The 15,593-nt window shown below is 36.0% G+C and overlaps 1 protein-coding gene across 2 annotated transcripts in view; it reads right to left on the reverse strand.

Moving 5' to 3' along the window:
• Nucleotides 1-8,135: 8,135 nt before the first annotated feature.
• The window catches only part of LOC131039363 (zinc finger CCCH domain-containing protein 5), a 64,458-nt gene continuing 57,000 nt past the window's right edge, over nucleotides 8,136-15,593 (reverse strand). For both annotated transcript variants that reach the window (XM_057972081.2, XM_057972080.2), the window contains 3 exons: nucleotides 10,619-10,693; nucleotides 9,981-10,513; nucleotides 8,136-9,674 (listed from right to left, as the gene is read on the reverse strand). In XM_057972081.2, the coding sequence (XP_057828064.1) occupies nucleotides 8,516-9,674; nucleotides 9,981-10,513; nucleotides 10,619-10,693 (1,767 nt within the window). In that variant the 3' untranslated portion in view covers nucleotides 8,136-8,515. The remainder of the gene's footprint in view (nucleotides 9,675-9,980; nucleotides 10,514-10,618; nucleotides 10,694-15,593) is intronic.

Consider the following 15,593-nt stretch of genomic DNA (forward strand, 5'->3'; position numbering starts at 1 on the left):
AGGGAAAGGCTAGATCTGAAATTGAGTTCTTGTAATTAAAGTGTATACCTTGATGAAGCTCGCTCGAATCCTCACACAAGGGTTTTAGGATGTCAAGTAGAATGTCTTCATCAAAGTTTGATCATGGATGCCATCTTTGAATGCTTGAATTTGACTTAACCTCTCCTTCATTGCTTGATGGATGCTTGATTGCTTCCTCACTTGAATTGAATTTGCTAGAGTGTAATTGAGATCTAGATTGAGGTTCTTAAGTTCCAACATAGAGGGGTAGGCCTCCTTCTATAATTAACCATCCAAAAATTATTTGAATTTTTAGAGTAGATTGACATGGGACCTAAATTCTCGCTCACTTGACATGACCATTGTGAGGACCAAATTTGGGTCCTAATTAGAAGGACTAGGTTGGTTTAGTGTCATGGTCCTAAGAATCAATATTTGGACAAGAGATAAAAGGGGAAGAGAAAATGCATGTTTGCAAAAGGTGTGAGAAAAATCAAAGTAGGCATCGAGCATCAAAAGACAAAACACCAAAGTGAGGTCTAGGTGAGGATGAAATTGTATGTGAATACAATTTATGACACTCAGAAAATATAACTTGCAAAATCTTAACAAGAATTTTGCATTCATATAGTTGGCCAACTAATCATCAACACATTTAGAAATGCACACCATACGTAAGGAGACAATTAAGGTTGATTTTTCTTTAATCATGTTAGTATGAATGAGGTTAATTCCTAACTAGTCATTAGTGGGAACCTATTCACATATTAAATTTATTCTGGTCCTAAGTGTGATTTCTATAAGTTAGTTATAATGGGGGCATTCTCACCTCATTTAGTTTTAGTTATCTAGGCATTTAAGTTTTGCCTCATCCATTTAATGTTTGTATCAAGGGTAGTTGTTCATACCCCATCACACCTTGTCTATATAAGAAAGGCCTCTTGTATATTCAAATATATTCAATCAATGCATTCTTATTATGAAATTTATCATGTCATCCTCTCTTGTGCAAGCTATTTTGGTCTTGTAGGAATTCTAAGGGTGTTGAGGAGTCACCTATCTACTCCTACATGGCATTAAAGCTCCATTGTTGCAGACATCTTCCCAGATTTGAGAGTTATGACGTGTCTTTAAGATATTGTTGGGTGCATTTTGGAGTTTCATTGACCTCACCATTGAATCTAGGGCATCGAAGAAACCCAAGTATGCCTTTTATTTCATCAAATTTTGTTATGTTTTGTTTGATTTACAAGGTTTGGAAGTAGGGTTTTAGTTGCCTAATTTAGAAGGTAGCTAAAAGTTTGAGGCAGTTTGGCTCAAATCTAGCATCACCATCGCATCCAGGAGGCTCAAAAACCTATAAATCAACTATCAAATCATCAATTTTTGTCACTATGAATGGAGGGAATCAGGGGTTCTTTCACTATTAATGTTGGTTGTACGGATTAGTACTTGGCCATACAGTCTGTACAATATGATCAAGTTGCAAGTGAAAGAACCCCCCCCCCCCCCCCCCTTAGTGATAGAAAATTCAGCATGTTTCTATAGATCTAACATATTCTATTTATAGTGTACACCTTGTGTATTCGTTGTGCCATTAATTTCTTTCTTGCATCATATTTTGACATCTTTTGGGCATATTCGTTGTTTGTCTATGCATTATTCTACCCTCTTTGCATCATATCGTACTTGCTTATTTTTTCATTTAACACCAACCTTTTCCCAATTCTATGCATCTTTGATCATTTCGACACCTAGTGGGAGCAATAGAACCACTTTTGACAACCTTGTCAAAAATTGATAGAAGTTTCAAAAGCTCTGAAAACTTTCAACACAACTTTAACTTGGTTAATTTCATGTCATCTATTTGCTCTTCAATGTTTATCAAACAAAATTTGTCAAAGATGGAAACTATTTCAAAACCTTGTCAACCTCCAACATGGTTGTGTCAACCTTGTTGACTTCTGACAAAGGTTTCAAAACCTTTTAATTTTTCCAAAAACTTAGCTTTTCTACTTACTTTGTCATCTTTCTTTGCTATTCTTTATGCTTGATAACCTTTGGAGTGGTTTCAACAACCTCATTGACTTCCAATGAAGGTTTCAAAATTTATGAAACTTGTTGAAACTTAAAGCACTTGCCTCTTTCTTCTTCCTTCTCCTCACTTGTCCACCTTTGGAATGGTCTTGACAACCTCATCGACTTCTGAAGGAGGTTTTGAAACTTATGAAAGTTGATAAAACTTAGAGCACCTACAGCGATGCATTTAGAAGGATTTTTTGTCACCGTTGAATTGAATTTGGTGGTTGGAGGGCATTAGAAAGAACATTAATGGCATAAACTCGATCATTGCTATCAACTTTTTGTCATTCTTGTGCCTTTGTAGATCTTGGAAGTGTAATTAGACCTTTTACAAGGAATGTCATCTAAATTGCACCTACTACAAAGTCACCTGGAACTAAATTTGTGGAAAAGACAATATAAATTAAACCTGCCAACTTTGCAAGCCTTTGGTATCTAGTCTAGATGGAAAGTTTCATTGATAACACCAATGAAGGATGATTTCAAGCAAGGATGTTAGAATTCAAAGAAAATTTGAAAAATAAACAATGTCAACTATAATGCAAAATAAAATGTAAAAATAATAATGATTCATAGCAACATAAATTTAATGTGGTTCACCCAATGTGGGCTACATCCATAAAGAAACAACCATCCATCTTTTTGTGATTATCCAACATAAAACATATTACAATATGTTGAACTTTCACATTCCAGGGCCACTTATTTATTAAGCCTTTTTGGCGGTTTACAAAGGTCGGTTAAAATATCGAACTAACAACCAGCTCCTTTATTAAATAATGGGCAATTTTTTATTTGTGGTCATTACCGGTGAGCCCCCATCATGGGCTCGACCCATAGCCTCTCACCAAGGAGATAAGCTCCCCAAGGCCCATAGGAGGGGCATTCCCCTGTTAATTGATTTTGGAGGAAAACACAGCTATCAAAATCACCAAAATTTAAGCCCAACAACATGATCAATCACCACAACAAACAATCTCCCACTTGAAGAGTAATCCTATTGCACCTATAACTCCCACTAGATTGAGGTGCCAGGACTAGGCTTGTTTCTCATTTCCACCATTATCATGATTTAAGGCCAATAGAAACTAAGCAATAAATCTATTTCTCCTTACTTAAATCCTTCATTAACATACCTATAGAATTTTGACTAATGTATCTTTTCCAACTTCAACTATCCATCTTCTAAAATGGTTTGTATGAAATAGTACCTGAGCTATATATGTTTAGTCTTAGAACGAAGGGCTAAATTCTTTGCAAAATGAATGGCACTCTGATTATCATTGTACAATCGATTATTCCCATGTTGCTTTCCCAATTCCTCCATAAATATTTGTAACCAAATCATCACTTTATTGGCCTTTGTAGCAGCAACATATTCTCCACAAGCCTGAAAAGAGGGGTTTTGCCCCCTGCAGTCCCCGATAATTGATTTGTGAGGAAAACGCAACTATCAAAGTCACCAAAATTTAAGCATGATAGCATGATTAGTCGCTATATGCCAACAAAGGATGTTGTCATCATGGAGTGCAATGGCTTCATTGGGATTATGTCATGACGATGTTAACAAGATGGGATGACATCAACAAATGTTTACGTGCAAGATGTCATTGAACTGGATGTGCGGGGAAGCACAATTGAAGTAGTTTAAAATGGGATTTGGAAGGATCGTGTTCAATTGATTCAGAAAAGTTTGTAGATGATGTCAACATGATGTAAGCATGAGAAGACTTGCAAGTAAAAAGCAACTAGATCAGTTTGGAAAATAGCTTTGGAAAAGGCTTGGTTCAATTAGACAAAGGGGTCTCTATGAATGAGGATGACATCAACAAAGCATCAACTTAATGTCAACGAGGAGGAATGTGGAATTCTCTATGTGAACCCTACAAGTGAACAAGTTTATTAATCTGATTCAAATGGGGCTCGAACTTCTACATCTCATAAAATAGGCTTCATAAATGGTCATGTTAAAAGAAATATAAGTGATTCTACATCTCATAAAATAGGCTTTATAAATGGTCATGTATGAAGAATTCGAAGTGAATTGGTCAATGAGAAAAGACAACTAAGCCAAACTCAATAACTTAAGAGGGGAAGTTTTCACTTGGACATCAAATTACCACAAAAGGTTGAGTTGGTTATTTGGCTTGTGAAGTTCTCTTCAACATCGAGTTCCTGCAAAAGGTGGTTCTCAAAGGTGACATTCCACTAAGAGACAAACCTTAAGTGAAGCACTATAAACACAACGGCAAACAAATCTAAAATAGTATGATAAAATTATCATTAGAATATGAAACCCACAAAAATCAAAATATATAACCCTAAAGGTTGGGTGTGGAAGTGATGCAGAAGCATCCATGGTGGATGGGAGATTTAAATTTGAAATTGGCATATTCAACCTCAAATATGGAATATTTCTTTTTTGGGTGTCGAAAATGGGAGTTACAACTTGCCTTGTCTCAAAGATACTTTCCTTAATACTAAATATTCAAAAATGGGTGCCCAAGAATGATTAATTGAGCAATTTTTATTTCAAGGTCTTGTTGAGGGGAGTTGATGACATACTAGATTCATATTCTTTGCAAGTCAGAGGTGGAGGTGACAAAGCATCTAGAAGCCTTGAAGACAATCTCTAAGTTGGAAAGATACCTTTCCCTTATTTGGGTGTGACTTTTTGGGATTTACCAAACCTCAAGTTTGGTAACCATAGTGGTTAAAAGGGAAGTTTCAACATTCATTTTAGCTATTCCCATTTTAGATTTTTGGGATTGAGGGAAAGAAGAGATTTATCTTTGAAGAGATTTATCTTTGAAGAGATGGTAGACTTGAATATGGAGAAATATGATTATGAGTAGATTTTGGACTTAAGATATGAAGCCATATTGAATATTGTTGTAGGTTGAAGGTTAAGAAGCTAGTTTTGTAGCAAGATGCATGAGGGGAAGAAATGTTTTGGCTTATAATTTCTTATAGTTATTGTGACTGATTTTATTAGTTTTGTATTTGATTTTGGTGTGTTATTTGAACCCTATAAGATTGGCATGCAATGTTTTTGCATATTTACTATGTGAATTGTTCATTTCCTCAACATTTGGATAAGATTAATGAGAAGTGGTTTGCTAATTTTTTGCATTTACTTGCATATTTGAGTTGCATTTTCTATTTGTTTTGGGTTAGTAAAATACTCATATCTGATTTTATGTCAAATCAGTAGTGATTTGCATGTGTGGTTCTAAGTTGAGGTCATTTAGCCCTTCATTAATGGTTTTGAGCAAGAGTTCTTGAGTGTGCAAACAAAAGCGTCGATGGAGACAATTCGCACCAAGACCTAAGGGTTGGATTGTGTGAGAGATTTGTATATACAACTTGCAAGAAAGACTATTCAGAGGATTTAGGAGCTGAAGTTCCTATGGTTGTAAACAGATCACCGAATGTGAGGTAATTTACATGTGTAAAACTTGAGGGTTTTCTAAAAAAATATGTTGTTGAGGTTTTGTAAGACCTTGAGTATGGAAAAGAGAAAGAAGGGATAAGCACAAAATCTTAAAAAAATTATGAGTTTAACTCATGAAAATTTTCAAAATACCTTGGATGTCTGATGTAGGAGCATCCATGGTGGATAGGAGATTTAAATTTGAAATCAACATAATCAACATCAAATCTGAAATATATTTTTGGGTATAAGAAATTGAGTTACAAATTGCCTTGACTCAAAGATACTTTCCTTAATGCTAAATATTCAAAAATAGGTGCCTAAGAATGAGTTATTGAGCAGTTTCTATTTTGGGATCATGTTAAGTGGAGTTGATAGCATAGTAGACTGATATTTTGATAGTTTTGAAAGTGGTGACAAAGCATCCAGAAGCTTTAAGGCAATTTCTTAGTTGAGAAAATGTCTTTCCCTTTTTTGGATGTGACTTTTTGGGGTTTACCAAAGCTTGGGTTTGGTAACTATGGTGGTTAAAAGGCAAGTTTTAACATTCACTTTAGCATTCCCATTTTTAGACTTTTGAGAAGTTTGATGGGGAAGAAAAAAATTGTCTTTGAGGAGATGGCAGATTTGAAGATGGAGAAATATGATTATGGGTAGATTTTAGGCTTAAGTTATGAAACCATGTTGAATCTTGTTGCAAGTTGAAGGTTACAAAGCCAGTTTTGCAAGTAGGATGCATGAGTGGAAGATGTGTTTTGGCTTGTAATTTATTTTAGTTATTGTGACTAATTTTATCAATTTTGTATATGATTTTGGAGTGTTATTTGAAGCCTATAAGGCTGCCATGTAATGTATTTGCAGATTTATTAAGTAATTTGTTCATTTCCTCAAATTTTGGATAAGATTAATGAAAAGTGGTTTGCTGATTCTGCATTTACTTGCATACTTGAGTTACATTTTATATGTGTTTGGGGTTAGGAGAAAACCCATATTAGATTTTAAGTCAAATCAATAGTGATTTGCATATGTGGTTCTAAGTTAAGGTCATTCAGCCCTTCGTCGGGAAGCTACATGTTCACCAAATGAAGATGAAGAAAAGTGACTCTACAAAACATATCCAAGAATAGATCCATACATTCAAAACCCTAAATAAATCAAGCACTGAGTAATGTAAATTTACCCATGTAAGCTATTACAAACTGAAATTAAACACACGTTGAAATAGAAATGAGATGGTTTGGGCGTTACAGACCTTTGGAACTTTAATTGATCATACACTATGACAAAAGACTAATGACTTAAGGAGGTATCCAGTTATGGCTCTGAAATCTACGATGATTGAGTCCTGTGTAGTTTAGTATCCTGAACAAAATCATTGTTGCAATCATGTCTACATAAATCCATGATCCTCTCCAAATCTATGATTGTGTCCAAAATGAAATTTAATCTTTGATACCTACAAACAATGCTTGCATGGTGCTATCTAATGCAAAGAAAATTGTAGTTTAAAAGAGCGTCAACGAATTTGTGATGCAAGAATTAATGTTCAAGGCTTCTTACACCTTAGTCAAGCCCCATGGCTAAAGTAACAATAACAAGAAAATAAATGGGGTTGCAATGAGCGTGAATGTGAGAATGGTCCACCTGAATGAATGTCATTATGATATATCATTTATTTTTTTCTTTGTTGATGTAAGCCAATATGTGATTGTACCAAAGGGTGCAATGAATATCATTATGATTGATCATTTATTGTTGATTTTGCGGATGTAAGCCAATATGTGATTGTACCAAAGTGCATACTTTCAACTGTGCACTTGACAATACATGTCACTTGATACAAACAAGTCGATTGTTCAATAGTATGCCTACACAAGGACACAAGCTTTTGATAATTTTTATAAAGAAACATCCTTTTCTGTTCACTCTCTCGTATGTCAAAATGACCTAGGATGATACCTTTCAACACTTGACCCTAGATGCATATATTTGAAATTAAGGTGCCCACACCAACAGGCGATTGTCAGATCCCAAAAATGTCAGCCTTGAAATGTGGGAAATTTGAATTTTGAAATCAAAGGATGTGATCACAACAATGATTGCATTGGAGATCAGTGAACTAATGGAAAATGGATCGACAAGGTAAAATGTGTTTACATTACATATCAGGTATGCACCAAAATAGTCAAATCATGCGTCCAAGTCATCAACCCAGGTAGTTTAAAACTAAAGTGGGAAAGTGTTCGGATGTAAACTTTTCTGCACTGGGTATATATTATGATTTTCTGCAATTGCTGTTGTATTTTTGTTCTGACAATTTTTATTTTTATTTTGAAATGGCTCCGTATTCATATACATTGCCAAAAGCTCCATAAGAATATTTCTAAAAGTACATCAATGGCTACATTCTGAAAAATATCTCATTAGAATTTTAGAAGGCATCTGAGGTGAAACTAGAATTTCCTATACGCACAAGCTTCTATAAACACATTCTCAAATAAATGGCATAAGAACAAAAGAAACACATCGTTAGTTTTTAAAGCACTAGTATATTAAAAGGCTAGGTGATGGGACTAACAATTAGCAAAACGGTTCCAATTAGACTTTGCAACAAAGATAATTGATCGAAATAGGGCAACATAAGGCCTGCAGTTAATTATAATCAGTAGTCAAAAGGTAATCAGCTAACTAATCAAATTATTTAGTTCCAATCATGAACTTGCAAATTGCATAAATGACCAGCATTTTTCGTGCATTGTTTTACAATCATTAGGCAAAGAGCCCCTTTCATGAAAAACTCATATGTGTTGCACTACATTGAAAAACGTTTATAAATTTACAACATAATTTTTTGAAATCAACTTATCCCATTTACTCAATATGTACAGGGCAACTACTACTAACAGACTCAAAATTAGAGCCCAAATTTTAAGAATCAACTCATCGCATTTAATCACTGTACAGGAAAACCACCCCAATGGGGTCCTAACAGAAACAAAACTACAGTTCAGGCTCATCACTAGCTTGCCATCGATCAAGAATGGCAAATGAACCTTCATCTAAGCTTCTCTTTGGAGCCTTCACACTTGAGTTTCTGCTAGTGCTTGGCAACTTATTGTTGTGGTTGTCTTTATCTGGAGATATGCTCTGGCCTTTTTCTCCACTCTGGAGCCAATTGTGTTTCCTGCTTCTAATTGGAGACTTGCTGTATTGATGTCTTTTCGATATTTTTTTATGGTCTTCATGCTTACATGGCATTTGTTCGCAATGATAGCAACTCTTTGATAACTTGATTTTCTCTTGATCAATGTTTTCCAACTCTAACTGATCTTGGGCTCTCCTTGATGCTTTTCTCTTCTGCTCTTTCTTGTAATGTGAGCTCTTAACGTCCTCTCTCCGCATAGTTTCTCTGTCATTTGACTTTAACTTATCCATATCACTCTCAAATTGGATGCAACTTTCATTCCTTCTTTTACACTGCAATTCCCCTACAAGGTCCATGTCAACACTAACTACACTCCTTTCTTTATCATCGTCATCATCCTCACAGGTAAGCTCCCTGTAGTGTTTTTTTCTTTTTGCCTGGTGGCAATCCCTACTCTTTATATCCTCTTCAGAAATCACATAATCATTTTTTGATTTTTCAAAGCCACCTCTATCATGACTAGGGCTTCTTCGGTTTACTTGCCTCTTACATGTAGCATAATTTTGATGGAAATTTAACCTTTGCTCTCTTTCTTCATCACTATATTTTCTGCCACCTGATTGTTCTCTTATGGGTGTTCCTCTGTCCTCGACACTATTACAGGAATCCCTTTCATGTGACTTATGCTGCCTTGATGAGCTCCTGCAACTACTCCTATTTTCTGATTTTTCAAAGCCACCTCTATCATGACTAGGGCTTCTTCGGTTTACTCGCCTCTTACATGTAGCATAATTTTGATCGAAATTTAACCTTTGCTCTCTTTCTTCATCACTATATTTTCTGCCACCTGATTGTTCTCTTATGGGTGTTCCTCTGTCCTCGTCACTATTACAGGAATCCCTTTCATGTGACTTATGCCGCCTTGATGAGCTCCTGCAACTACTGATATGATATGTAGCACATGTTTGATCCATGTCTGACCTTTGTTCTCTTTCTTCTTTGCCACTATATTTCCTGCCACCCAACAGAAATAATCTTAGCATTATTGAATTGCAATATATATATACACCAAATCATCTTGCGTATACTTAACTGATTGAATTAGAGATAGCAGTGACATTCACTCATATTGTACAACATAAGAACAATCTTTAGAAGTGGTATCATAGACTAGTAATCTTACTTAAATCATTATCCTTTTAAGTGTTATTAGAGACTTTAAGGAAAGAAGTTTCTTGCAATTGATCTTTGCAAGTTAATTGTTCAAATTTTACAAGTTCTAATATAAGGGGACATTACAAATTTATATCCAAGTCTGACCTTTGTTCTCTTTCTTCTTTGCCATAATATTTTCTGCCACCTGAGTGTTCTCTTACAGGTGTACCTCTGTCCTCATCACTACTGCACAGATCCCTTTCATGGAACTTACGCCACCTAGACGAGCTTCTGGAACTACTCCTATTATATGCAGCACAATTTTGATCCAAGTCTGACCTTTGTTCTCTTTCTTCTTTGCCACCATATTTCCTACCATTTGAGGGTTCTCTTGTGGGTGTTCCTCTGTCTTCACCACTACTACAGCTATCCCTTTCATGTGACTTATGCCGCCTAGATGAGCTCTTGTAACTACTCCTTGATTGAATTCTTCTAACAGAATGTCCATAGCGATTCCAATGATCTTGATCTCTCAGTTTCTGATGATCGTATTGATCAACCCTCGAGCCGCCAAACAACATGTCCATCTTGTTCACCCAGGACCTTGGAGGTCGACTATCCCAATCTGCCCAGTCATATTCTCCACCTGGATTACGAAAGCAGTGAAGAAAATTGCAAGCACTTCCACGTGAACAGTTCTGTCAAAGTTCCAATTTGTAGATACTTCAGTTCCACGATGAAGAACACATGCTTTAAATGAAGAAAAAGATAAGTTATCTAAGACCACAGAATTTATACATTACCTTACGATCAGACTTCATATACTCCCCACATATTGCTACCCTCCACCTCATAACTCCAACAAACTCACAAATTACCTGGGCAACATAGGTTTAGAAAAAGGATGAATTTAATTTAACTAATCAGGTAGAGTCTAACCAAAAATGGACCAAAATTATCCAGCTAAGTTTTATGATATGCATAAGAACTATTTTTTGATGTCTACAAATTTTCATGGTCACAATGATATAAGAAAACCATGACATGAAAAATCATAAAAATCACGGTCTCAAAAACATCCTGCATCCCAGCTTTTGTAACATGAAATCTTGGTGATCCCGAATATGCTAATCAGTTAACAATTTTAGTTTGGCGTGACTGAATGATGAAGTACAAAAAAGAGCAGTGCAGAGTCGCAAACATCAAACAGAGAGAAATAAACTAGATTAAATGCATATGATAGAGATGAAGTTCTAGAGGACAGAAAACTTCACAATATTCATCCACATAGGTTGTCCAAACCTAGAAAACGAGAAAACATAGCTATATTCAAGAGTCACCAAAAGAATTGTTTGAAAGCATGATGAAAGTAACCCTATTAGTATAGGCTTAGTGAGTGAACAATATTAGCAAGATTGGTATCTCGGTTGATCTACAAAGTAGCAACAAAATTGTACTTGATTTGAAAAGCTCTAAATGCAATCCCATCAGTTGGAGAATCTGATTAGAATTCCAAAACTTACAGAACTGTAAATATAACTTAGCAATCTAAAAGTGCACAATGTGCGAACTCAACTACAACATATGCACCACTGTTGCAGATCCATATCATGAGTGTCATAGTGCAGTAATTGTAAAGCCTAAAAATATAGGAAAAAGTTTTAAAAAATCACACATGTTTTAAAAAATCACACATGGTTAAAATTTATGAACTAGAGAGAACTTGCAACTCTCATGAGGCACAAAAAAGTTTATCAATCCATTAGGCTACTGCTCTACAATGCTGACTGAACACTATTGATCCTTAAAAGTCATCCATTCTGGCTAAACAGTTGATGAGACCAAGGCTATTCACCACCTTTTGACTCAAGCTGGGCTGCTGGGATTACCTTACCGCATTCCACAACAATTACCCTACAAAGATTAAAATCTAACTGCCAACTCCATTAAAAAAGATTATTAAAAATACAAAAGATCACAGAAATAGCAAATAGAATCCGTCTTTGTAGGGAACCCTCGAACTCAATTTTTATTTATCAGCCAGATGAAATCCAGGGTTGACAGGTGGTGGGGTGGCATTAAGGGATGAGAATGGCAAGTTTGTAAAAGGAGGATCATTCTTTTTAGGGATTAAAACAAATAATACAGCAGAATTGCTTGCTTTATTGGAAGGTTTGAAATGGGCAAAGAGATGGGTTTTGTGTGCTTTGAAGCAGAAGAAAATTCTAGAAGAAATCCAATTGCTGAGGAATGACTTTCAGCTGTTATCATTTAAACATTGCTTCTAGGAAAGCAGTAAGTTTGTGGATAGATTAGCAAATGCAAGGTTAAAGTAACTCCCTTTAACAGCTAAGGTAAGCTTGGATCCTATGAAGTAACAGCTTGATGAGTCACTTCTATATGAATATAGGTGGATGATTTTACCACCAATTCCTACTTTCTGCTCACCAGAAGTTTAATGGCGCTTTTTGAAGTGTTCTAAGTAATCATTATTCTTTAAGTGGTGGATCTTTCTGGCTTTTCTTTCTAATTTAAGGAGATAAGGAAGGACACCAATCCAGTGTTTGTAGTCTACTCTAGCACTGTGAAAATTTGATGTTTTATGCAGGATGGAAAGGAAGCAGAGGAGCTGCAAGATAGGAGCATCAAAGAGATAAGCATCTGATAGAAGATTGAGCAAGATATTAGATATAGTGGATGTAGACACGCTGTCCTTTGTTAAGGTGCTTATGGGTGAGGAGGCCTTGAGAGGCACAAACTATATGCATGCAAATGAAGCTGATTTAGCAAAAGGCTGGGGTTGAGGGTTGAGGATGAAGAAGCATAGAAATAGATTCTGCATGCACTAACCAAGGAGAACAAGATGCTGATCCTAGATGACAGTAGTTAGTACAGATGAGGAGTTAGAAGAAGTAGAGCAAAATCCTGGAGGAAGTGAAGCCAAAGTTGGAGGGATACTCAGCAGGCATTTATTCAACAGATAACCAATTATCTGATGTGAAAACATCGTCTAGACATTGCTATGCAGATGGAAAATTTGAGGGTGGCCAATTACTAATTTTTAAATATCCAACGTGTTCACTACACCATCCATTTCCAAGGATGGCGTTATCTGAGCAGAACAGAATGAATATTTAGAACCTGGTGTTATGCTGGCAGATTGGTAGTGTATGCTGTAATAAAGCCTTTTAGCTTCGTAGTATTGTAAAAAAAATGAAAAAATAGTATGGTATATTAGTGTAAAAGAAATTTGTTTGTATCATTGGAAAGGTTTATAGCAAATCGTGCAATGTTTAAAAGGGAGTGAGCCCATAATATCTAAAAAACACATCTAATTGCTAAGCTAAACCTTGTGGGAGGAGATCTCTTAGGTCTGCAGAGGCCACAGATTTCTTCTCTCAGCCCATGATGGGATGGAGCCACATAACATCAATGGACCAAAATCTGGCAATGCAAACATTCAACAAAAATCAAATCCTTCTCAAGGTTAGTTTAGCACACAGACATCCTAATAGCATAAGTTCTATAAGCAAGCAAAAAGTTGCCATGGATCCCACTCACGATGGCCCAAGAGTCTCAATTATACATAAACAATTTAATATTTCCTCGGTCGTTGTATGGCTGATTGGGAGATTTGGCACCGCATAGCCCATTTATTCAACCCACTTGGAGCACCCCTTCAACAATCTTTAATATATTTGTCTACAGTTCTACTCTTCATACTGACTCATCTTTGCCACTCACCTCCAATCTACTGCCCCAAGTTTCATTTATTTGCATCTCTTAGTGGAAAGAAACCCAGACCTGCAAGCAATTTGTTTAAAAAATGCTCTTTTGCGTGAAGGCTACCTCTCTCACACATGCCAATTACCATCCTCCAAAAATCTATGGTATGCTAGATCAATGCCTATCATCATTGAAAGTGACGTTGACTTACACCTTCCCCAGCTCCAAGGTTCCCTCTAAACTCACTGGGGTCTTCCCTACCCCTGCCCCTCCCCTACCCAAATACACATATCCATATATTGGATACTGCATAATCATACAATACGACCAGAAATGGCGTTGATATCATATCCAGATGTATCTGAAGATCCCATATTGGATGTGACATGGTTACTCTGTCTGGAGCTGTACCCAATTAAGGGTTTTCTAAAATCATCAGAAACTGCAATAAATGTAACAGAAAAAAATTAATTGTGTAAAGAGTTATAAAGTAGAAAGACAACAACAAATATGAACATTAGGTTTCCACAGTTCATGACAATAAGTGAAAAATATTCTGGGAAAAATGGTGTGCTACGATCGCATCAATGTTTCAGATCACACATTACACTCCATCATCAAGATGAGAAAATAAAAAATGAGTGAACTGCCAAATTATCTCTCTTTAAAAAGTGTATGGGATGCCAAGTCGTGAGCTTGGGAAGCATGGAATCCCAAAAATTGTTGAAGCATTCAATGTAGCATGTAAAATAAAATATAAGATTAAGTAAAAAGTTAAAAATATCACACAAGGCATGTAATTTTAAAGAGAATAATTTTGAAAGTTAGCAAGCATAATTTATTTTAGCATAAAAAAGATGATGAGGGAAAGATTGAATGACGGTAAATATAGAAAAAAATATAGGTTTAAAGTAGTCAAACAATGATATTAAGAATCCGATAAAAATCTAGCAAAAGAGAAAGGCCATTGGAGGTGAGAAAGATGATAAAGGATAAATGAATTAGTAACAATGTAAAATTATTAAAGTAAATTTAAACCAGAGAAGAACATGAAAATGTTTCAAAAACGCAAAGTAGCTAAAAAACTCAAAATATAGTGGAGTGTATCTCTTTTTAAATGAACTTAGCGAGTAGTTAAGAGGGCAGGAGGGCTCCTAGGGACATCATTAGATAAGTAATATCATAGCATGTGAGTTCATGATGGAGTACTCTATATTGGCAAAAAGAAATAGATGAATATATTGCTAGGTATTAAGTGTAGAAAAGGGTACCTGTTGTGCGTATTGCACCACATCCCCATCCTTGACAAGGGACCCCCAGTTTTTCCTTTGATCTGCCCGTAAGAGAATGAAGCACCTTCCAAGCGCCCTGTAAATCCCGAAATTCATCCAACAAAGGTTCGACGTTTTGCAAGCCAAAGCTCCCAAAATTGGCTTGTAAGCCGAAAAGCACAAACCAAGTCACGCACAATATCCTCATAGGCCGAAGGATGGAGAGAAGGAAAGTAAGCTCGCAAAATCCTCCCATAGGCCGAAAGTGCCAAAATGAGAGAAATCGCACATTTAGGCTTGGTAGCCCGAAATTACCATGAGAGGGGCATTTGAATGAAAGATAAACCCTAGGTCGTGCGTTTTGTCTAAGAGTTCGAATTGCAAGCTAAAGAGCCGAGTTTGCAACTTAAAGGCGCCATTTAAAATATTTCTCACAAAACCTTTTGCGTTGGCCGAAAATGTCAAAATCACGCAAAAAAGGGCTTGATAGCCCGATTCTTTTTGCTCAAAACCAAAAGCAAAATCGTGCAATTCACCTTATTTGCCCGAAAAGGTAAAAAGGGGGGTAAGCTCGCTTTTTTCTTTCTTTCTTGAAGGCCAAAAATGCTCTAAAGTTCCAAATCATGCATTGAGGCTATTTAAGCCGAAAATGAAAAGGATTCATATTTGCGCAATCTACTTCATTTAGTCGAAAATGGTGACCAAAGACATTGACGTCGCGCATTTCAAACACAAGGCCCAAATCACAATAGAGACTAAGTTCGCCAAAGTGTCTTTCAAG

The sequence above is a fragment of the Cryptomeria japonica genome, chromosome 10 (assembly GCF_030272615.1).
Source record: "Cryptomeria japonica chromosome 10, Sugi_1.0, whole genome shotgun sequence".
Lineage (NCBI taxonomy): Eukaryota > Viridiplantae > Streptophyta > Pinopsida > Cupressales > Cupressaceae > Cryptomeria > Cryptomeria japonica.